Raw genomic sequence first — 25,472 nt, forward strand, 5'->3', positions numbered from 1 at the left:
ATGGGTTAGAGAGTGTAGCAGTGGGGAAAAGATATAAGGTAGACATGAGGATGTTGAGGTTCTCCTTAGGAGTGATGAGGAAGGACAGGATTAGGAACAAGCACATCAGAGGGACAAGGTCAGAGATGGACAGGGTTAGGAACGAGCACATCAGAGGGACAGTTCAGGTTGGCTGTTTTGGGGACAAGATCAGAGAGGGTAGATTGAGATGGTTTTGACAGGTACAGAGGAGGGAGATGGTTATATTAGTAGAAAGATGTTGAAGACGGAGCTGCCAGGTAAGAGGTCAAGAGGAGATATATGGATGTGTTAAATGAGGACATGAAGGTACACTGCAGTATGGGACTTACATGAGACACTAACGCTATAATATACAACATCGGGACGCTGCGCTCATTGTGGTGGGAGACTTTAACAGTGCCAACCTCAAGCGCGCGCTACCGAACTTTCAGCAACACATCACCTGCCTCACCAGGGGTGAAAGGACACTGGACCATTGCTACACACCGTTCAAGAATAGCTACAAGGCACAATCACTTCTACTGTTTGGTGAAATCAGACCATGCCGCCATCTTCCGCATGCCTGTTTACAAACAAAGGCTGAAATAGGAAGCTCCAGTTCAGAGGAAGGTCACACGCTGGACTGACCAATCGGTGACCGCATTGCAGCTCCCAGATGACACAGACAGGGACATGTTCAGGCGCAGCTCTGATGACGTCAACATGTTTATGCAAGCGGTTGTAGGATTCATCGGGAAACTAGCGGATTATACGGTACAGAAAACCACCATCAGAACATTTCCCAACTAGAAGCCGTGGGTGGATAAAACCATCCACGATGCTCCGAGATCCCGCTCCATTGCCTACAACACAGGGCTCGCCACCGGGGACATAAACAAGTACAAGCCAGCATCTTACAGTGTGCGCAGAGTGGTGAAGGAAGCAAAGCGGTGTTGCAGGAGGAAACTAGAGTCACAGTTCCAACATGGTGGCTCTAGGAGCCTGTGGCAGGGACTAAGGAACATCACGGTCTATAGAACACCAGCTTCTATAATGGGGAATGCGGACGCTTCTCTGGCAGACGAGCTAAACATCTTTTATGCTCGCTTTGAGGCTGCAGCTAAACACGCTAGCAGTGCTAGCAGCACAAACAGCATGAATGCTGAGAGAGCTGGAGAGGTAAACACGTTCACTATCTCTGAAGAAATCCCAGCCCGCCTGCCTCAATGATTACCACCCTGTAGCCCTGACCTCAGTAGTGATGAAGTGATTCAAGAGACTAGTCAGAGACTTCATCACTGCATCACTACCAGACACACTGCACACATCATTAAGACAAAGGAGTTGATAGTGGACTTCAGCACAAAGCAGGAGTGGTCATACCAACCACTAAGCATCAACGGGACCCCAGTGGAGAGATTTGACAGTTTCCGGTACCTAGGTGTTCACATCACACAGGTCCTGGTCCTGTCAACCAAGAAGGCCCGGCAGCGTCTGTACCATCTGAGACAATTAAGGGACTTCAAACTACCCTCTCAGGTGCTAAAGACTTTCTACACCTGCACCATTGAGAGCGTCCTAAAGGGACCAGCACCATGCAGGATAGGCGAGCCCTCCAGAGGGTGGTGCAGTCAGCTGAACGTACCATCCACACCGAGCTCCCTGACCTGCAGGACATCTTCAGCACATGGTGCCAGACCAGGGCCAGTAAGATTGTAAAGGATCTCAGCCATCCCAACAATGGACTCTTTTCTTTGTTGCGTTCAGGGAAACCTGAAAGCAAACACAGAATGAGGAGAAGCTTCTGCCCGATCTAGTATTGGACCTCTCCCTCTATTGCGATGAGACAAAGGCGAGTGAGGATCCAAATGCAGTTTAAACATTTAATAATCAAAACCAAGAAACAGATAACAGACAGGCAAAACTAGGCAGCACACAGAGCTAACAGGAAACAGGAACATATACAACGACTAGCAACAGGGAAGTGAACAAACAGTGTATATATATCAGACAGGAACCAATAACAAAGCAGAGACAATGAGTAACTATGACAACAAACGAGAGGGAATGAATGAGTTCAATGAGTGTCCATGGCAACAAACGAGTGGGCGGCACAAACAATTAACAGCAGGGCAAGACAGCAGACAGAAACAGTGGCTTCCAGACGCTCCCAAGGCCGCAGGAAAATAGTCCAGGAGGGTGGAGCGAAGGTGCAACAAGGGTGGGAGGGTGGGTTGAGTTCGTGTCGTGGTGGAGCCGGCAGAGCAGGTAGCCAGGGCGGAGCCGGCAGAGCAGGTAGCCAGGGCGGAGCCGGCAGAGCAGGTAGCCAGAGCGGAGCCGGCAGAGCAGGTAGCCAGGGCGGAGCCGGCAGAGCAGGTAGCCAGGGCAGAGCCGGCAGAGCAGGTAGCCAAGGCTGACCCGAAGGCGGGACCAGAGATCAGGGCGAAGCTTTAGGCGAAACCAGGGACCACAGCGGAGTTAGCGGCCAGGGTGGTGCTGCAGGTGGAGACAGAGACTAGAGCAGAGCTGGGAGCCAGGGTGGTGGCACAGGTCGAGCCAGAGACCATAACGGAGTTGACGGCCAGGGTGGTGCTGAAGGTGCTCTGGACCTGTAAATAAGGACAGGAGAGAGAGGGGCTGACAAAGCCAAGGAAACAAAACTAAAGACAGACGGGGCAGATAGGCTGGTTAGTTCAGACATAGTCATTTTGGGCCAGGCAGAGAGTTCATAGCTATCCATCTTGGACAAGGCAGAGAGTCTATGGAGCTTGGGTGTAATCATATTGGCTGGACTACATGACCCATTAAATTCCGGAAATTCCGGAAATTCAAAAACAGGCTCAAGATTCAGGACAACGGATTCAGAAGGTTCGGGTTCGGCTAACTTGGTCGAAACAAAGAGCTTCAAAGACCCGGTCGACCCGATCGGTCCGGCTGGTTCCGTTGACCCGATCGGTCCGGCTGGTGAAGCAGATGGTTTGGGAATGCCAAATAGCAGCCATCCTATGAAATGACTCGGGATTGGCGGCAGCCATCTTGTGAACAGGCTCAGTAACAGGCGTACAAAGGACTGGACTGGACAGAGTTAATGTCGTGCATTCGGGCGTCCGTGGCTGATTTGGCTCCGTATCGCACAGACCCCGATGCCTACTGCCCCCCCCCCAAAGGTTTTTCTGCACACCTTTTTTGCAGTTGACACTTTAACTCTGGACTTGCACAGCACAGTGCCACTTTATACACTCCATACACTGCACATAGACACTGTGAGGACAATCATTAAAATCCATATGCATTTATGTTTATTTATGTATATGTTTATTTATGTATATGTATATTTACTGTATGTATATGTATATACATTATTTTTTCACATATATTTTCATATTTTATATAGTTTTTTGTTTTTTTTTACCCCTAATTGCATTCCTTTTATTCCTTTTATGCTTAAATACCAGACAGATGCAAAAAGCATTTCACTGCATGTTGTACCCTGTATGTGACAAATAAAATTTGATTTGATTTGAATTTTATCCACGAATACACCCCGGTTTTCTGACAATTGTGATTCAGATATTAATGTGTTTCTTTATGCTCTGTTTTAGCCGTGGTTTAAATTAATATGTAATGTGAGATGGACAATGTGAGATGGACCTTCTCGCCTTCTGCGAGTTGTCAGTAAGATTTTCATACCGGATCGGTCGAGGCCCGGGTTAACAACGACCGCCATCGGCGCCGTTGACCTACAGGGCGCCGGTGGAAATTGGGCTACTGTTGGTCGAAGGAGTAGAGGAGGGAGGAGAGTGCACAGACAGAGAGAGAAGAGGAAAGGTAAGAGTGTAGGACTGAGAATAGGGACTCTGAATGTTGGTACTATGACAGGGAAAGGTAGAGAGCTGGCTGATATGATGGAGAGAAGGAAGGTGGATATACTGTGTGTACAGGAGACCAAGTGGAAGGGTAGCAAGGCTCGTAGTATAGGAGCAGGATTCAAGCTGTTTTATTATGGTGTGGATAGTAAGAGAAATGGGGTAGGTGTGGTCCTGAAGGAGGAGTTTGTGAGGAATGTTCTGGAGGTGAAGAGAGTGTCAGACAGGGTGATGAGTCTGAAGTTAGAGATTGAAGGGGTGATGTTGAATGTTGTTAGTGGTTATGCCCCACAGGTAGGTTGTGAGTTAGAGGAGAAAGAGAGATTCTGGTGTGAATTCGATGAGGTGATTGAGAGTATTCCCACGGGTGAGAGAGTGGTGATAGGAGCGGATTTTAATGGACATGTTGGTGAGGGGAACACAGGTGATGAGGAGGTGATGGGCAAGTTTGGAGTTAAGGAAAGGAACCTTGAAGGACAGATGGTAGTAGACTTTGCTAAGAGGATGGACATGGCTGTAGTTAACACGTATTTTCAGAAGAGGGAGGAACATAGAGTGACTTACAAGAGTGGAGGTAGGAGAACACAGGTAGACTACATCCTATGTAGAAGAGGCAATCTGAAAGAGATTAGTGACTGTAAAGTGGTAGTGGGAGAGAGTGTAGCCAGACAGCATAGGATGGTGGTGTGTAGGATGACTCTGATGGTCTGTAAGAGGAAGAGGTCAAAGATAGAGAAGAAAACTAAGTGGTGGAAGCTGAAAAAGGAGGAATGTTGTGAGGAATTTAGACAGAAGTTGAGGCAGGCTCTGGGTGGTCAGGTAGTGCTGCCGGATGACTGGGAAACTACAGCAGAAGTGATCAGGGAGACAGGGAGAAAGGTGCTGGGTGTGTCATCTGGAAGGAGGAAAGAAGATAAGGAGACTTGGTGGTGGAATGAGGAAGTTCAGGATAGTATACAGAGGAAGAGATTAGCCAAGAAGAAGTGGGATATGGACAGGACTGAAGAGAATAGACAGGAATACAAGGAGTTACAGCGCAGAGTGAAGAGGGAGGTGTCTAAGGCCAAGCAGAAGGCATATGAAGAGTTGTACACTAGGTTAGACACTAGAGAAGGAGAGAAGGACTTGTACAGGTTAGCTAGACAGAGGGATCGAGATGGGAAGGATGTGCAGCAAGTTAGAATTATTAAGGATAGAGATGGAAGGGTGCTCACAAGTGAGGAGAGTGTACAGAGGAGATGGAAGGAATACTTTGAGGATCTGATGAATGAGGAAAATCAGAGGGAAAAAAGAGTAGAAGGGGTGAACTCTGTGGAACAGGAAGTAGATAAGATTAGAAAGGATGAAGTCAGGAAGGCTTTGAAGAGGATGAAAAGTGGAAAGGCAGTTGGTCCTGACGACATCCCGGTAGAGGTCTGGAAGTGTCTAGGAGAGGCAGCAGTGGAATTTTTAACTAGTTTGTTCAACAGGGTATTAGAAAGTGAGAGGATGCCTGAGGAATGGAGAAGGAGTGTGTTAGTGCCGATCTTTAAGAATAAGGGTGACGTGCAGAGTTGCAACAACTATAGGGGGATAAAGTTGATGAGCCATACAATGAAGTTGTGGGAAAGAGTAGTGGAAGCTAGGTTAAGGAAGGTGGTGGAAATTTGTGAGCAGCAGTATGGCTTCATGCCGAGAAAGAGCACAACAGATGCAATTTTTGCTCTGAGAATGTTGATGGAGAAGTATAGGGATGGTCAGAGGGAGTTGCACTGTGTGTTTGTAGACTTAGAGAAAGCGTATGACAGGGTGCCAAGAGAAGAGCTGTGGTACTGTATGAGGAAGTCAGGAGTAGCAGAGAAGTATGTCAGAGTGGTGCAGGACATGTATGAGAGGAGCAGGACAGTGGTGAGGTGTGCTGTAGGTCAGACAGAGGAGTTTACAGTGGAGGTGGGACTGCATCAGGGATCGGCTCTGAGCCCCTTCCTGTTTGCTATAGTGATGGACCAGTTGTCAGAGGAGGTCAGACAGGAGTCTCCTTGGACGATGATGTTTGCAGATGACATTGTGATCTGTAGTGAGAGCAGGGAGCAGGTGGAGGAAAACCTGGAGAGGTGGAGGTTTGCGCTGGAGAGAAGAGGAATGAAAGTCAGTCGTAGTAAGACTGAGTACATGTGTGTGAATGAAAGGGAGGGAAGTGGAATAGTAAGGTTACAGGGTGAAGAGGTGAAGAAGGTACAGGAGTTTAAGTACTTGGGGTCAACAGTCCAGAGTAATGGAGAGAGTGGGAAAGAAGTAAAGAAGCGAGTGCAGGCAGGTTGGAGTGGGTGGAGAAAGGTGTCAGGAGTTCTGTGTGATAGGAAAATATCAGCAAGAATCAAGGGGAAGGTGTACAGGACAGTGGTGAGACCGGCCGTGCTGTATGGTTTGTCACTGAAGAAGAGACAGGAGTCAGAGCTTGAGGTAGCCGAACTGAAGATGTTGAGGTTCTCTTTGGGTGTGACAAGATTGGACAGGATTAGGAACGAGTACATCAGAGGGACAGCCCATGTTGGACGTTTGGGGGACAAAGTTAGGGAGGCGAGATTAAGATGGTTTGGACATGTTCAGAGGAGGGAGAGTGAGTATATTGGTAGGAGAATGTTGGACATGGAGCTGCCAGGCAGGAGGCAAAGAGGAAGGCCAAAGAGGAGGTATATGGATTTAATTAATGAGGATTTGAAGCTAGTGTGTGTAAGTGTTGAGGATGCAGAAGATAGGGTTAGGTGGAGAGAGATGATTCGCTGTGGCGACCCCTGAAGGGAAAAGCCGAAAGAAGAAGAAGAAGAATGTGAGATGGACAGCCTTACAGACTGCAGGACAAACACTAAGAGCTGAATCTGTTTGTGACCAACGTGGTGGGTTTTTATAGTGACATTTCTAATAAATATAATTAACTGACATTTATTATATACTTGTCTAATGTTCACTACAATGTTGTTGGTTTTAGTTTTCTATTCTCAATGAATTACCATTACAGAAACCAGTGTCCCATCAGTCCAGTCAAGAACACATGAGATGGAGATATTTAGTTTAGGCCTTTTGTTCCCACAAGCCATGACATCATATCTATCATACTGTCACTCAAATTAGGGAGGCGTGACTAATTTCTATTTAGTATAAAATCACCAGAGCTTCTGAGCCATAAGTCATTCGATTATGACTTTTTACATTTTCTGTTTTACTTTAAACTCTGTAGACATTAGAGAAATGCTATATTGATGAATCTGTCAGAGTTTAATCAGTCTGATGGCTGTGATCATTTCTCCTGTCCAGAGAGATCTGTATCTCCTGCAGTTTATATCTTACTGTACGTGTGTTCAGCTGCTGTGGTTCTGCTAACAGTGTGTGGAAATCTGCTCGTCATCATCTCTGTTCTTCACTTCAAGCAGCTTCACACACCAACAAACATGCTGCTGCTCTCTCTGGCTGTGTCGGATTTCTTTGTTGGTGCTTTTATAATGCCATTAATGTTAATCTGGACGATTGAATCATGCTGGATATTTGGGAGAGATTTCTGCATCAGTTTTTGGCTTATTGATGGTTTCCTCACAATTATATCAGGCTATAATGTTGCTCTGATTGCTGTGGATCGATATTTGGCTCTCTCAACCCCCTTTCTATACATGAACAGAGTCTCTGTGAGGATCACTGCTGCTGTAATAGTTTTTGAGTGGTGTTTGGTGGTGGCCTATAACTTAACATTCATGTATTTCAATGGAAACTTCACAATTTCCATAATGTGTCCTGGAGAATGTTTATTCATTGTGAATGAGGTTTGGGCTGTAATTGATCTTGTTGTATTGTTTATATTTCCACTTTCTGTAATAATCATATTGTATACTCGAGTTTTTATGATTGCTAAAAAAACATGCCACTGCTATCAGAGAGCTTAATAATCACACACAGCCTAAAACACAGAAAATCACCTCACACTCCATGAAATCTGAGAGAAAAGCAGCTAAAGTCCTCGGTATTTTAGTGTCTGTGTTTCTGATGTGTTTACTTCCATATTTTATTTACAGTTTATTAGTCTATGCTATTGAACTGCAGACAGAACCATTTCAGGAGGTCATATTCTTGATTTATCTTAATTCCACCATTAATCCAGTTATTTATGCTCTTTTTTATCCGTGGTTCAGGAGGTGTGTTAAATTAACTGTGACTCTACAAATATTCCAGACAGGTTCTGCATTAATCAATGTTCTGTCATGAAAACTCTCTTTCACTCCTTATGATAAAGTCTCTAAAGTAAATGTTACTGTTATATATAATTTCAGCTTCTATAACAAATCAAATTTAAACTCCAATATAATGTGTACTGTAATGTATCATATATAGAAGGAGGGAATTATATTTGCTACCTGAGATGCTACCTTTTGCTACTTGCAAAACCTGAGATTAAATCATTAAAAATACAGTGAGATATAATCAGAGAAAATGATGAATACTACATATTAACATGCAATGAGACGAAGACGAACAGATTTTCAGTGATAAGATAAAAGATTTGTACTATTATAAAGATTATTACTTTTAATTTCCATAATAAAGGTGTCAGATTACAGGAGGCAGAAACAGATGCAGCTGCTTTTGAGAGTGTGTATTTCAAAAATGGAAAAAGTTTTAAAACTCATTCAGGGTTAATGATGTAGCCCAGAAAAGAGATGGTTCCCATGTAAACCTTGCTCTTCTCTCCTTTTAAAAAAACTCTTGATGCTGTGCAAGAATCTAGAGAACATTCTGGACCTGGAGCTCATGGTTTTCTATGAAATGGGTGCATACCAGAATATCATGAATACAGGCTATGATGTATTTGTCCATCATGTCTATCAGGGCATCGCTATTGAAGCTCTGGAATACTGAGGGGGCGACTGAGTGTCCAGTTTATAGTGATGCTGCTCCAGCAAACATTTAACATGTTTTGTTATGTTTCTATGCACAGGTTAATATGCTAAATAGAAGAAGAAGAAGCCTTTATTATTGCCACATATACATTACAGCACAGTGGAATTCTTTTCTTCACATACCCCAACTGAGGAGGTTGGGGTCAGAGTGTAATGTCAAATGTAATGGTCAATTTGACAGGTTTAAGTCTCTCATTAGTTAGTACTAAGCCTTTTGTTCCAACAAGGCATGACATCATATTCATTCATTTACTATCACTTAGACTCAGGGGGTGTGAGTTATTTGTAAAATATAAAACCACCAATACTATTGAGCCATTTGAGTGTGAGATCTTTTGAAACAGTACTTTGATCCAAAAGATCAGGACTTCTTTAAACTCTACATGTGACACGAAATGTATGCATTTGGGAAAATACTTTGCATTAAAATAAGTATGTAATCATAAATATGTCTAATATGAATGTGACATTAAAAATAAAAGATTAAGTATGAACTGGGCAATAAAAATCATTGACTCAATGTTAATATTTGAATATTTGCAGGAATATGAACATTTGCATGAGGGATGTCCACCAGCCAGTGTGCTAGAATATGACTTTAATCTGTATTCTCTTCAGTGAACCTGTAAGGCGAGTTACTGACATGAGGAGGGAAAGCATGATAATTCATACAGAGACTAATTTGATTTTACCAGTGCAAAAGAATAACATATATCGGAGTTCAGATATTAATGTTGTAGACAATAAATGTACTATTAATACATTAGGTGATAAACTGCACAACTTGTGTAAGTATAAGTTGAGAACCCAGATAAAATCATTGGTCCTGAGTGATGGCATTGATAGCACATGGGAAGAAGCTTTTGTGGTGATGAATTCTCTTGGTTCAGTAGTGCCTGTCTGTTCGTAACTTCTGAAACAGGGATTTTTTTAGTCCAGTGTACTTGCTCGTGCTAGGTTAAAAACAAACCCTAGACGACCGGCGCTCCCGTCCATCCTACTTTCAAATGTTTGCTCCCTGGACAATAAATTAGACAACATCCTACACGAACAGACTACATGGTGAGAGTTTTGAAAGTGCTGCGTCTTTGTTTTTACGGAGACATGGCTCAGCGACAGAGTTCCAGACGCCGCCATTCAGCTAAATGGGCTCACCTCTTTTCGGGGCAACAGAAATGCAGCTCTGTACAGTACGGTAAGGCTTGCAGTGGTGGTTTGTGTGTGTTTACATCAACACAGAATGGTGTAAGAACTCTTTGCTTGTTTCTAGTCACTTTTCATCGTTAGTGGAGTTTGTGACTGTTAGATGCACAACATTTTATTTACCACAAGAATTCAGCACTCTATTTAATGTCAGAGTGTACATTCCCCCACACCTAAATAGGATAAAGAGGCTCTATGTGACTATTAGCTATTAGCGATCTGCAGAATTAGATTAGGGACCGGACAGCCCTTAGCAGAGGGCCCTGGACCCCATACTCCCAGAGCACCCCCCACAGGTCACCACGAGGGACACAGTCGAATGCCTTCTCCAGATCCACAAAGCACATGAGCAAACTCCCATGAACCCTCCAGCAACCTGTCGAGGGTATAGAGATGGTCCAGTGTTCCACGACTGGGACGAAACCGCATTGTTCCTCCTGGATCAGAGGTTTCACTATCGGCCGAATTCTCCTCTCCAGTACCCTGGCATAGACTTTTCCGGGGAGGCTGAGGAGTGTGATCCCCCTGTAGTTGGAACACACCCTCCGGTCCCCCTTCTTAAACAGAGGGACCACCACCCCCGTCTGCCATTCCAGAGGCACTGTCCCCAGCTGCCACGCGACGTTGCAGAGGCGTGTCAACCAAGACAGCCCCACAACATCCAGAGACTTGAGGTACTCAGGGCGGATCTCATCCACCCCTGGTGCCTTGCCACTGAGGAGCTTCTCAACTAAACTACCTCAGTGACCTCAGATCGGGGGATCGACGAGTCCACAACTGAGCCCTCAGCCTCTGCTTCCTCAATGGAAGACATGTCGGTGGGGTTGAGGAGAACCTCGAAGTACTCCTTCCACCGTCCGAGGATGTCCCCAGTCGAAGTCAGCAAATTCCCACTCCCACTGTAAACAGTGTGCACAGGGCACTGCTTCCCCTCCTGAGGCGCCGGACGGTTTGCCAGAATTTCTTCGAGGCCAACCGATAGTCCTTCTCCATGGCCTCACCGAACTCCTCCCAGACCCGAGTTTTTGCCTCTGCAACCACCCGGGCTCAAGCTCGCTTGGCCCTCCGGTACCTATCAGCTGCATCCGGAGTCCCCCGAGCCAAACAGGCTCGATAGGACTCCTTCTTCAGCTTGACGGCATCCCTTACTTCAGGGGTCCACCACCGGGTTCGAGGATTGTCGCCACGACAGGCACCGGAGACCTTACGGCCACAGCTCTGAGCGGCCGCGTTGACAATGCAGGTGGAGAACATGGTCCACTCAGACTCAATGTCTCCAACCTCCCTCGGGATCTAGTTGAAGCTCTGCGGGAGGTGGGAGTTGAAGATCTCTCTGACCGGAGACTCTGTCAAACGTTCCCAGCAGACCCTCACAGTACGTTTGGGTCTGCCAAGTCTGTCCAACTTCCTCCCCCTCCATCAGATCCAACTCACCACCAGGTGGTGATCAGTTGACAGCTCTGCACCTCTCTTTACCCGAGTGTCCAAGACATACGGCCGGAGGTCAGATGAAAGAACCACAAAGTCGATCATCGACCTCCAACCTAGGGTGTCCTGGTGCCATGTGTACTGATGGACACCCTTATGCTTGAACATGGTGTTCGTTATGGACAAACTATGACTAGCACAGAAGTCCAATAACAGAACACCACTCGGGTTCAGGTCGGGGGGGGCTGTTCCTCCCAATCACGCCCCTCCAGGTGTCATTGTCGCTGCCCACGTGAGCGTTGAAGTCCCCCAGTAGAACGATGGAGTCCCTGGTCGGAGCACTTTCCAGCACCCCTTCCAGAGATGCCAAGAAGGTCGGGTACTCTACACTGCCATTTGGCCCGTAAGCACAATTAACAGTGAGAGACCTATACCCGACCCGAAGGCACAGGGAAACGACCCTCTCATTCACCGGGGTGAACTCCAACACATGGTTGCTGAGCTGGGGGGCTATGAGCAAGCCCACACCAGCCCGCCGCCTCTCACCGCGGGAACTCCAGAGTAGTAGAGAGTCCAGCCTCTCTCAAGGAGTTGGGTTCCAGAGCCCAAGCTGTGCGTGGAGGCAAGCCCAACTATCTCTAGTCAGTATCTCTCAACCTCCCGCACCAGCTCAGGCTCATTCCCCCCAGCGAGGTGACATTTCATGTCCCTAGAGCCAGATTCCGTGTCCGGGGATTGGGTCGCCGAGGCCCCCGCCTTCGACTGCCACCCAATCCACATTGCACCAGCAATGTCCGGTCCCTATATGACCGGAGCAGGAGTTTGGTTCGCATTGCCGGCAGTAAGTCAGACTTGTTCCCGGTGCATGTTGGACTCCGGTAGGGCTGCCCTTTGTCACCGGTCCTGTTCATTATTTATATGGACAGGATTTCTAGGCACAGTCGGGGGCCAGAGGGAGTCCGGTTTGGGGACCACAGGATTTCGTCTCTGCTTTTTGCAGATGATGTTGTCCTGTTGGCTTCCTCAAATCAGGACCTTCAGCGTGCACTGGGACGGTTTGCAGCCGAGTGTGAAGCGGCGGGGATGAGAATCAGCACCTCCAAGTCCGAGGCCATGGTTCTCAACCGGAAAAGGGTGGCTTGCCCCCTTCAGGTTGGTGGAGAGCTCCTGCCTCAAGTGGAGGAGTTTAAGTATCTTGGGGTCTTGTTCACGAGTGAGGGAAGGGTGGAGCGGGAGATCAACAGGCGGATCAGTGTATCTTTTGCTAAGGTGGCTCGGGCATCTGTTCCGGATGCTTCCTTTACACCTCCCTGGGGAGGTGTTCCGGGCATGTCCAACCGGGACGAGGCCCCGGGGAAGACCTCAGACATGCTCGAGGGACTATGTCTCTCGGCTGGCCTGGGAACGCCTCGGTATTCCCCCGGAAGAGCTGGAGGAAGTGTCTGGGGAGAGGGAAGTCTGGGCATCCCTGCTTAGACTGCTGCCCCCGCGACCTGGCCCCAGATAAGATGGATTAGATTAGATTCAGGTCAAGTCAGTGCTCCCTAAATTCCATCAGTACTTGGACTTTGCAATGAGAGGGACAAACACGCTGGATCTTGTTTGAGCAAGCAACACGTATCGTGCGGAGCCCCACCATGTCTCGGCTACTCAGACCACATCTCTGTTTTGTTAATGTTAACATACAGACCACTAGTCGCAAAGTGCTTTGATGATTTGACTGTCTACAAGACCATCACCACACGTTCCAACAAAGGTGCGTGCACTGCTAAAGAGAATCCCCAGTCAGCGTATGTGGCAGGGCATTCAGGCGATCACAAACTACAAGACAACTTCACCTGCCTGTGATAGTGATTTACATTTACATTTATATTTCCAGCATTTAGCAGATGCCCTGATCCAGAGAGACTTACATTATCTAATTTTTTTATTCAACTGAGCAATGGAGGATTAAGGGCCTTGCTCAGGGGCCCAACAGTGGCATATTTGTGGACCTGGGATCGAATTCACAAGCTTCCGATTGGTAGTCCGACACCTTAACCACTTGGCTATCACATGCCCTCTAGTGATGCCTCCCTCCCAGGTGCACCGAATGACTACTACGCTTGGGTTACGGTACAGAACAATGTAGCGACAATGAAGAACATCCCTTATTCCAACAATCAGGTACTAACCACAACTGGTGCGAGGACAGCTCTATGCAGTGTTAACCCACAGAAGGATTATGGTTGAGCACTGAAGTTGAAGTGATCTGTTGAAGATCTGTGTAAAGATGGGGGTGAAACATTCAGACAGGCAGGTGAGACACCATCTGGACCCAAAGCTTTTCTTGTCTTCTGTTTCAGGAAGAAACTTACACACATTCTTCTCACAGATTATAAGAGTACTGTAGGCTATGTAGCAGGTGGAGGGGGGTTTTGCAGAAGGTTTTGATGGCTGTGTGAGGTGAAGGTCAGGGTGAATGAGGGGTGTAAGACTGGACCTTTCAGACATGCAGTAAACACTCTTAGTTTGTCAGGCAGTTGTTGATTTTCTAATATCAACATATATTTAGTTATCCACATGTGCCATTAGCCAACCATTCCTAAGCGAGTTTTCATCTGTTGCTTAATCTTGGGTCTTGTAAATGAAATTACTGGAGCAATTTGATCTAGGTCTAAACACAGTTTACTACATCCCTTAACTACACACAACAGAAAAGGATATTTGATATTCTATTAAGATTTATATTTACATATTTGTCATGCACAATATATGTTTCTTTATGCTCTGTTTTAGCCGTGGTTTCAAATAAAATGTAATGTGAGATGGACAGCCTTACTGACTGCAGGACAAACACTAAGAGCTGAATATGTTTGTGACCAATGTGGTGGGTTTTTGTAGTGACATTTCTAATAAATATAATTAACTGACATTTACTATATACTTGTCTAATGTTCACTACATTGAATGTTGTTGGTTTTAATTTTCTATTCTCCATGAATTACCATTACAGAGACCAGTGTCCCATCAGTCCAGTCAAGAACACATGCGATGGAGATATTTAGTTTAGGCCTTTTGTTCCCACAAGCCATGACATCATATCTATCATACTGTCACTCAAATTAGGGAGGCGTGACTAATTTCTTTCAACTATAAAATCATCAGAGCTTCTGAGCCATAAGTCATTCGATTATGACTTTTTACATTTTCTGTTTTACTTTAAACGCTGTAGACATTAGAGAAATGCTGTATTGATGAACCTGACAGAGTTTAATCAGTCTGATGGCTGTGATCATTTCTCCTGTCCAGAGAGATCTGTATCTCCTGCAGTTTATATCTTACTGTACGTGTGTTCAGCTGCTGTGGTTCTGCTAACAGTGTGTGGAAATCTGCTCATCATCATCACTGTTCATCACTTCAAGCAGCTTCACACACCAACAAACATGCTGGTGCTCTCTCTGGCTGTGTCAGATTTCTTCATTGGAGCTTTAGTGATGCCATCGATGTTTATCTGGACGATCGAGTCATGCTGGATTTTTGGGACAGATTTCTGCACCGTTTTTTGGTTAACTAGTAGCTTCCTCACAGCCATGTCAATCTATAATATTGCTTTTAGATTGTTTTATTGATTGATTGCTGTCGATCGATATTTGGCTCTCTCAAACCCCTTTCTCTACATGAACAGAGTTTCTGTGAGGATCACTGCTGTTGTAATTATTTTTAACTGGTGCGTGATGCTGATCTATATTTTCACAGTCATGTATTTCAATTATACAATTTCTGTAATGTGTCCTGGAGAGTGTTTATTAATTATAAATGAGTTTTGGGCTGTAATTGATCTCATATATACATTTATATTATATATATAATTATATATTTATATTTACATTTATATATTTATATTTACATTTATATTATAAAGTCTTTTCACACCTTCTGTTAATGTCTTTACAGTAAATACAATATTGCTGTTATATATAATTTCAGCTTCTATAACAAACCAAATTCCAAACCCCAATATACTGTGTCCAGTAATGAATTATATGTAAATAGTAGGAATTATATTTGCTACAAAGATTTAGAATATGGATTAAATAATTAGTTTCAGTGTTTCTGAAACATTAAGTCTGTAACCTAGTGAACCACACTGTAAAAAGTCTTGCTTTCTGTCTAGTTAAAAAAATATACTGTATATAATGGTAACAATATTACACGTATTATTTTTGAGTAGTTTTTAAGACTTGATTTGTTTAAGCAGAATCTACTTGAAAAAAATCATGTAAAAATTCCTGAATTATTTAGCATGACACAGGATCATTCTAATATTATTAGTGGAATGTGTTTTTTTGGATTAAGTAAATTAGCCATAATTTACTCATATGTATAACCAAAAATTACTTAAAATTGAAATAAAAATTTTATTATGAAATAAATACATAATGCATATTTGTTGTTAAACATGTTCCAATGATTACAAAATGGTAAACACACATTTGTAAAACAATATATATTAGATTAGATTAGATTAGATTAGATTAGATTAGATTCAACTTTATTGTCATTACACATGTACAAGTACAAGGCAACAAAATGCAGTTTAGGTCTAACCAGAGTGCAATAGTAGTAAGTGCAGGATATACAGTTTGTACAAGATTTAATTAAGTAAGTGGTATTATGGAGTGATTTACAGTTGTGTGCATAATATGAACAAATATACAGATCTACAGAAGGATATGTGCTGTAATAAAATATATGGTTAATACTATAAACAGTAATTTACAGATATGTATGTTCTATGAATACAATATACAAATGAATATATATGTACTATGAATATAATATACAGATGAATATACTATATATGTACTATGAATATAATGTACAGATGTCTATTACTATAAACTAAAATTTACAGAGGGTATGTGCTATAAACACAATATATTGTTATTACGATAGTCCAAAATATACAGGAGGATACCAAAATATATATATACCAAATATACATAATATATATAATATATATATATATATATATATATATATATATATATATACCAAAATATACAGGAGGATATGTACTATGATCATAATATAATATATTGCTGTTATTATGAACAGAAATTAGGTGTGTGTATACAATGGTAAGGCAATGGTAAGCAGCAATGCAAAAAAAGGAGAGCAAATGTGCAAATGAGCATGATTTTATGTATATATAAAACTTACAGCAGTTTTTAGATCTGGCAAAATAAAACTATATGTAAACACTGTTTGAATTTATCCATGTCAAACTTTTTTGTGGGAATAGTCACATTCTGGAATAAAACCTGACCGAACTTGTGTATTGAAAAACATATAAAACCAGTTAGCTTACTAACAGTTGTAGAACAACCTTAAACCACAATCAATCAGTCAGTGTAGTAGATTTTCACCAAAAACTTGATAACAATGGATTTGTCTCTCAAAATTGCTGTCGGTGATCACACAGAAACACGCTCAAGAAAGAAGAGAAAAGTCTGCCCTCTCTGCCTTTGGGCCTACAGCTCCTGCAGGGAGTACAGAAAAGAGCAACAACATAAGTCAAAATTGACAATGTTAAGCCTAACACATCGCGCACACATCCACCCTTAAATTACAAGACTTGACAAAACACACACAAATGGATAAATGAGGTTAACAAAAATAGAAACCAAGGTAATAAAATCCACAAAACATAATCAACACATGAGAAAACCCAAATAAATGAAACAAAAGAATACAAATTAACAAAACTCAGGAGAAACCCAAAAGTATAAATCAGACTTCAGGTTGAAACAAATAAATGAAATAAACACAAAAGAATAACTAATTACCACACTCTGATTTCGGAGTCAGCAAGGGGCTTCCTACATTGTTGTTAGGCCTACTAAGCACATTAACAGTGTCAGAGAAGGGTAACAATCTTGATATAAATAAAAAAGGAACCAAGAATAAAACTAAAAGTAAGCAATTACGAAACAAAGCAATTTGATGAGGAACAAAACAGCAGCATTGTCCCGGGAAACAGCGTGCAGCCTCAACTGCACATACAGCAGAAATCCCCCAGAACCTAGAAGAAAATGTCGTTCACAATAAATAAGTGCGATTTAAATGTATAAAACCCAACACCCTTAAATAAAATATTATTACATACGGGAGAAATTCAGCAGATCGGCAGATGCAGAACAGGTCTGGTAATAAAGCGGTACAGATGAACATCAGATAACAAAAGAACGCGTCTTTCGCAACGGAGTTTGTTTTAACCCTTTGCCTTTGCAAATCACTACAACAAAACATATGTGCTGCATTAACATATTGTACGACCACAACAAAACCACTTAGCCACGCTGCTAACGGCTTCTTACCTCACAGGTAACTGAAGGTGACTGGAACAAAATAGAACCGTAGCGCAGCTAGCCACACCAGTAGCACCCAGCCAACTCTGTTCAACACGGAACCGGAAACCGGAAGGGCACATCAAAATGACGCACGTTCAATTACCATGAACCAACCACCCTCCCATATACGCACCCATGCTTTCCAATAGGCTATTAATATTTGACATCACAATAATAAGATCTATCCTGCCACAATCTACCCCCTACTTTGTATCGTTGCTCCAACGATAAACTACAGGACATACTTTAAGAGCATGATTAATTCCAAGGCCTATACAGAACAAATATCCCATTCAAAACAGACTCTAGTAGGGCCACCACCCCACTAGTCACCTACCCTGCTGCCCGTGGGAGATGATGAACATTGGAGTGCTTATCCTCTGTTGCTCTACTTGTCCTTCGAACTGCTATCACATTAATGTCAGACCGAGTTGGGGACACTAAACTAGATGGATAACTTGTCCCCACCGAACAAGACTGACTCTGGGCTTTTGGGGCCCTAGACCCTGTACTGGAAGGTGCACGTACACCCTGGGTGGCCAGCAAAACAACAGGGACTGAATCTCTAGGGGCAGTTCTAGTCAGAACTTGGAGGGTTTCAGGCACTACCACCCTATCCCCTCAGTCTGTCTCTTCCTCCTCCAGAGGCAGCACTTCTTCAGGCGGAAGACCATGAACTGGAGAATCCCTACGGATTCTGTTTTTTTAACAGAGAATGATGGACATGCCTTACCTTACTCAGTTCATCAACCGGTGCAATAATATATACGGCACCACTGTCTTTAGGGCCCTTCAGCACTTGGTACACCACTGGGCTCCACAGGTCCTGGATCTTATGGTGACCCCTCATGCCAAGATCACAGAGGTAAACCAACTGACCCTCTTCCAGTGGTGTAGACCGAACGTGCTGATCATGATGTGAGTTACATCATTCTGCAGCAGTCTTTAACCTCTCACGTGCCCCCTCAAACGCAACACGGAGCCTTGTTTGATGCTCCAAAACCCACTGTGTCCTGTACCCTGCCGTGGTTCTTGCCCAAACATTAAAAATGAAGGGACTCCTCAGTCGCTTGATGGGGAGTGGTGTTATAAAAGCAATGGTCATTACCGGCTGGATGATATGGAGTATTGCGAGACATTTCAACCTTGTACAGGTTGCAGAGCTGTTGAATAAGGGAGGACTCAAAATTGCGACCCTGATCAGAATGAATCCGACCAGGGACCCCAAACTTATAAAACCACTCCACAACAAGCACCTGGGCTACTGTCCCAGCCCGTTGGTCCCGAGTAGGAATAGCGTATAGAGTGTATTTGGTAAAAACATCGGTCATTACCAGAATATTTTCCAACCCTGAATGAGAAGGCTCAAGCACAGTGAAATCAATTGCTAGTATTTCATTTGGCCTTGAGGCCATTAAATGGCCCATAAAACTACGTGCAATGGGCTGTACGTCTTTAGCAGACTGACACCTATCGCAACTCCATCCAGGGTGTATCCTGCCTTGATGCCCAATGACGCCTGAGATAGGTACAGGCTTCCTGTGACCCGAGGTAGTTTGGATAAGCGGTAGAAGATGGATGAATGAATTAATGATGAGACCTATCGCACTCCTGACACCGCTGCGTTATCTCAGTGGACATACCTGGCCAGTAGCACTGATGTACCAGCTCCATGGTGCCCTCAATACCCTGGTACCCATGCTGCTGATGAAGCTGTGTCAGAACCTCAGATTTTAAGACAGCAGGCAAAACCAACTGGAAGACCTCCTCACCCCCTTCTGGGCAGAACACACGGCAGTAGAGCAGCCCATCTCTCTCTACCAAGCGATCCCACTGATGGAGCAAGATTAAACTGGGCTTGGACAATGGTCTACGTTCCTCCACTCCAGGATATGCCTTTCGTTTCCAAAATGACCAAACTTCCTCAATAACTGGGTCTGCCTTTTGCAGCTGACTTAAATCCGTTGCAGAGTGACTCGGCAAAACAGTGACCACTGATTGAGTCACTTCAAGGACTGTCTTAACCCCCCCAGTTTGCGTAACTGAGAGGGGAATTTCAGTACCTGGAAGCAAACTCTCCACCACATTATGGTCCGGTGGGTGCTGCCATGACAGGGTATCTGCATTTCTGTTACTTCTGCCTGATCGATATTTCAACTCAAAATCAAAAGCAGTAAGTTGCGCTGACCAACGCTTCTGGGTTGCCCCAAGCTTTGCTGTCTTCAAGTGACTGAGAGGGTTGTTATCAGTAAAGACCACACATTTGTGTCCCAGCAAATACTCCAGCAAATTTCTCAGTCATGGCCCACTTGAGCACCAGGAACTCTAATTTCATCAAGCTATAGTTAGACATATTGCGCTCATTGGGCCTAAGACTGCGGCTAGCATAGGCGATGGGCCGCACCTTACCTCCTTGTTCCTGGGAAAGAACTGCCCCTAACCCACTCTATTTGTACGTCCATGTCCACCTCTAGAACAAAAGGCCTGGAGAAATCGGCGTAGGCAAGAACAGGAGCAGTGGTTAATTTACTCTTGGCAACCACAATATTATTTGTGATGGTGTTTAATGAAAATACAGGAAATTTAAAAATGCCTGGAGAACGTCAAACAGATCAGGCCAGCGATCACTGCAACCCTCGGGCACAATTCAACCACCTCATGTCGAGTATGAATGAAACATTGCATATATTACATGTAAGGGTAAAAAATTTCAAATTTCTAAATCATTTTACAATTCGAAGCGAATATATGAGCATATAAATTCTCTTAAAAGTATAACAACATGCACAACTTATGGAACACACTTATGATGATTGTTAGCAGTCAAATGTGCATTCTATCTACAGTATTTCCAGTATCTGACAGAAGTAAGTACACCCCTCTCATTTTTGTAAATATTTATTTTATTATTGCTGAAGACAAGCAGACTATGGACATGGATTACTGGAACCAGGTCCTCGTGGTCTGCATGAGTGCTGCCGGCACTGGGGAGCTAGGAACCATGAATGCCAACATGTACTGTGACATACTGAAGTAGAGTAGTTCCGAATCCAACCTTGGAGTCCAATGGAAATGAACTTGACTTAGACCTGCCTTGTCTCTTTGCAGAGGAATCTGGTAGTGTCTGTAGCACAGACAGGGTGCCTACCCTTGTTGACACACGTGTGCCAATAATGGAATAGCATGGAGTGAGGGTAGCATGGTGAAACAGGATTTACCAGAGACTGTTAATAGCCAAACGAGGCCTAGGCCACCACAAGTCAGGAGGCCACCAAGGTGGTATGGTGGTTGGACTAATTATTAGATTTCTCTAAATATAGTTATGTAATTAAATTAATTTGCTCAAAATAATTAGTCTTACTGAATTGTCCAGATCAGCTCTTTTTATCCAGATCAGCTCTTATATCTAGTGTCCAGTAACATGACAAAATTGAGAAAAGGTTAAATTTATGCAAATATTGAGCGGCTTGGTACAGCAGCTACCACTGTGAGTGAATACATTATAAAGCACAGATATTTTCTAGTGAATTTTATATACAAACAATGTAGAACGTTAGCTGCTAAAGACAGTGAAAAATGTTATCACTAAGGCTGGTGACTTCTTAATACAGCGACTGCCAACTTTCAGCAATAAAGTTACTGTATTTGTGAACGGTGCTTAATTCTGCCTGTAATAAGGTTATTTGTTTAACCCGGGAGCTTGAAACTCTATGTGCCTTTATTTTTCTTTATCCACACTGCAACATTTCTAATGGTTTTTGTGGCCATCATCTGTTTTTGATACCTTGGTTTTTATTCATGTTTTCTTTCTTGTAAACTGGAGAACCACATAATAATCTGTTTATCTGTGCTTAATGCCTTCTGTGGCCTTTTGTTTCCCCAAGGCATGACATCATTTTCACTAAGGTGTCAGTCAATTTGGGGGTGGGGGTGTGCCTAATTTCTAAACTATAAAATTATCTAAGCTGCCTGACCTATAATTCATTGGATCATAATGTAACAGCCTTTAAAAACCACACCATCTAGTGTCACCCATATGAGGATGGGTTCCCTTTGAGTCTGGTTCCTCTCAAGGTTTCTTCCTTTACCAATCTAAGGGAGTTTTTCCTTGCCACTGCTGCCTGAGCCACCTCAGACTTGCTCATTGGGGACAAATACATATACACACATACATACATTCATACATGCATACATACATACACACTGTGAACTATATATATCTTGAATTTTTATTATATTAATTCTTTATACTACTCCTTATGTTTATCTTTTGTTCTATGTTTATGTTCTGTAAAGCTGCTTTGTGACAATGTCCATTGTAAAAAGCGCTATACAAATAAACTTGAATTGAATTGAATAGAATAAAAAAAAATGCCTGTATTGATAAATGACAGTGTTTAATCAGTCTGATCGCTGTGATCTTTTCTCCTGTCCAGAGAGCTCTGTATCTCCTGCAGTTTATATCTTACTGTACGTGTGTTCAGCTGCTGTGGTTCTGCTAACAGTGTGTGGAAATCTGCTCATCATCATCTCTGTTATTCACTTCAAGCAGCTTCACACACCAACAAACATGCTGGTGCTCTCTCTGGCTGTGTCAGATTTCTTCATTGGAGCTTTAATCATGCCAGCTATGTTCATCTGGACAATCGAGTCATGCTGGATTTTTGGGACAGATTTCTGCACCATCTTTTGGTTAACTAGTAGCTTCCTCACAGCTATATCAATCTATAATATCACTCTGATTGCTGTGGATCGATATTTGGCTCTCTCAAATCCCTTTCTATACATGAACAGAGTTTCTGTGAGGATCAGTTGTGTTGTGATTATTTATAACTGGTGTGTGATGCTGATCTATATTTTAACATTCATGTATTTCAATTTTACAAATTCTGTAGTGTGTCCTGGAGAGTGTTTATTAAGTATAAATGATATCTGGGCTGTAATTGATCTCATATATTCATTTATATTTCCAATTTCTGTCATAATCATATTGTATACTCGAGTTTTTGTGATTGCTAAGAAACATGCCACTGCAATCAGAGAGCTTAATAATCACACACGGCCTAAAACACAGAAAATCACCTCACACTCCATGAAATCTGAGAGAAAAGCAGCTAAAGTCCTCAGTATTTTAGTGTCTGTGTTTCTGGTGTGTTTACTTCCATATTTTATTTACAGTTTATTAGGGAATGTTATTGAACTACAGCCAGAAACAATTCAGAAACTTGTGATAATGTTTTATTTTAATTCTACTGTTAATCCAGTTATTTATGCTCTGTTTTATCCGTGGTTCAGGAGGTGCATTAAATTAACAGTAACTCTACAAATATTACAGACAGATTCTGCATTAATCAATGTTCTGTCATGAAAAGTCTTTTCACACCTTCTGTTAATGTCTTTACAGTAAATATTGCTGTTATATATAAGTTCAGCTTCTATAACAAACCAAATTCCAAACCCCAATATACTGTGTCCAGTAATGAATTATATGTAAATAGTAGAAATTATATTTGCTACAAAAATTTAGAATATGGATTAAATAATTTGTTTCAGTGTTTCTGAAACATTAAGTCTGTAACCTAGTGAACCACACTGTAAAAAGTCTTGCTTTCTGTCTAGTTAAAAAAATATACTGTATATAATGGTAACAATATTACACGTATTATTTTTGAGTAGTTTTTAAGACTTGATTTGTTTAAGCAGAATCTACTTGAAAAAAAACATGTAAAAATTCCTGAATTATTTAGCATGACACAGGATCATTCTAATATTATTAGTGGAATGTGTTTTTTTGGTTTAAGTAAATTAGCCATAATTTACTCATATGTATAACCAAAAATTACTTAAAATTGAAATAAAAATATTATTATGAAATAAATAGATAATGCATATTTGTTGTTAAACATGCTTTTATTCTATGTTCCAAAGATTACAAAATGGTAAACACACATTTGTAAAACAATATATATTAGGTTAGATTAGATTAGATTCAACTTTATTGTCATTACACATGTACAAGTACAAGGCAACAAAATGCAGTTTAGGTCTAACCAGAGTGCAATAGTAGTAAGTGCAGGATATACAGTTTGTACAAGATTTAATTAAGTAAGTTTTAATATGGAGTGATTTACAGTTGTGTGCATAATATGAACAAATATACAGATCTACAGAAGGATATGTGCTGTAATAAAATATATGGTTAATACTATAAACAGTAATTTACAGATACTGTATGTATGTTCTATGAATACAATATACAAATGAATATATATGTACTATGAATATAAAATACAGGTGAATATACTATATATGTACTATGAATATAATGTACAGATATCTATTACTATAAACTAAAATTTACAGAGGGTATGTGCTATAAACACAATATATTGTTATTACGATAGTCCAAAATATACAGGAGGATACCAAAATATATATATACCAAATATACATAATATATATATATATATATATATATATATATATATATATATATATATATATATATATATATATATATATATACCCAAATATACAGGAGGATATGTACTATGATCATAATATAATATATTGCTGTTACTATGAACAGAAATTAGGTGTGTATATACAATGGTAAGGCAATGGTGAGCAGCAATGCAAAAAAAGGAGAGCAAATGTGCAAATGAGCATGATTTAATGTATATATATATCTGGCAAAATGAAGCTATATGTAAACACTGTTTGAATTTATCCATGTCAAACTTTTTTGTGGGAATAGTCACATTCTGGAATAAAACCTGACCGAACTTGTGTATTGAAAAACATATAAAACCAGTTACCTTACTAACAGCTGTAGAACAACCTTAAACCACAATCAATCAGTCAGTGTAGTGCATTTTCACCAAAAACTTGATAACAATGGATTTGTCTCTCAAAATTACTGTCGGTGATCACACAGAAACAAGAAAGAAGAGGAAAGTCTGCCCTCTCGGCCTTTAGCCTACAGCTCCTGCAGGGAGTACAGAAAAGAGCAACAACATAAGTCAAAATTGACAATGTTAAGCCTAACACATCACGCACACATCCACCCTTAAATTACAAGACTTGACAAAACACGCACAAATGGATAAATGAGGTTAACAAAAATAGAAAGCAAGGTAATAAAATCCACAAAACATAATCAACACATGAGAAAACCCAAATAAATGAAACAAAAGAATACAAATTAACAAAACTCAGGAGAAACCCAAAAGTATAAATCAGACTTCAGGCTGAAACAAATAAATGAAATAAACACAAAAGAATAACTAATTACCACACTCTGATTTCGGAGTCAGGAAGGGGCTTCCTACATTGTTGTTAGGCCTACTAAGCACATTAACAGTGTCAGAGAAGGGTAACAATCTTGATATAAATAAAAAAGGAACCAAGAATAAAACTAAAAGTAAGCAATTACGAAACAAAGCAATTTGACAAGGAACAAAACAGCAGCATTGTCCCGGGAAACAGCGTGCAGCCTCAACTGCACATACAGCAGAAATCCCCCAGAACCTAGAAGAAAATGTCATTCACAATAAATAAGTGTGATTTAAATGTATAAAACCCAACACCCTTAAATAAAATACTATTACATACCGGAGAAATTACAATACAAGCCGTCCGCCATATAGACTGCG

At 42.0% G+C, this 25,472-nt stretch overlaps 1 protein-coding gene and 1 pseudogene across 1 annotated transcript; both read left to right on the forward strand.

Annotated features, from left to right (window-relative positions):
* Window positions 1–7,105: 7,105 nt before the first annotated feature.
* Window positions 7,106–8,099, forward strand: LOC132854790 (trace amine-associated receptor 13c-like; annotated as a pseudogene).
* A 14,105-nt stretch (window positions 8,100–22,204) lies between these two features.
* Window positions 22,205–23,185, forward strand: LOC132854805 (trace amine-associated receptor 13c-like). Its single transcript, XM_060883424.1, has one exon. The coding sequence runs from the start codon at window positions 22,205–22,207 to the stop codon at window positions 23,183–23,185; it is 981 nt and encodes a 326-aa protein (XP_060739407.1).
* Window positions 23,186–25,472: the final 2,287 nt, after the last annotated feature.

The sequence above is a fragment of the Tachysurus vachellii genome, chromosome 12 (assembly GCF_030014155.1).
Source record: "Tachysurus vachellii isolate PV-2020 chromosome 12, HZAU_Pvac_v1, whole genome shotgun sequence".
Classification (NCBI taxonomy): Eukaryota; Metazoa; Chordata; class Actinopteri; order Siluriformes; family Bagridae; genus Tachysurus; species Tachysurus vachellii.

What these genes read in the sequence shown, in the direction of transcription:
- LOC132854805 (XM_060883424.1), top strand. Translation starts at nt 22,205, where the DNA reads ATGACAGTGTTTAATCAGTCTGATCGCTGTGATCTTTTCTCCTGTCCA.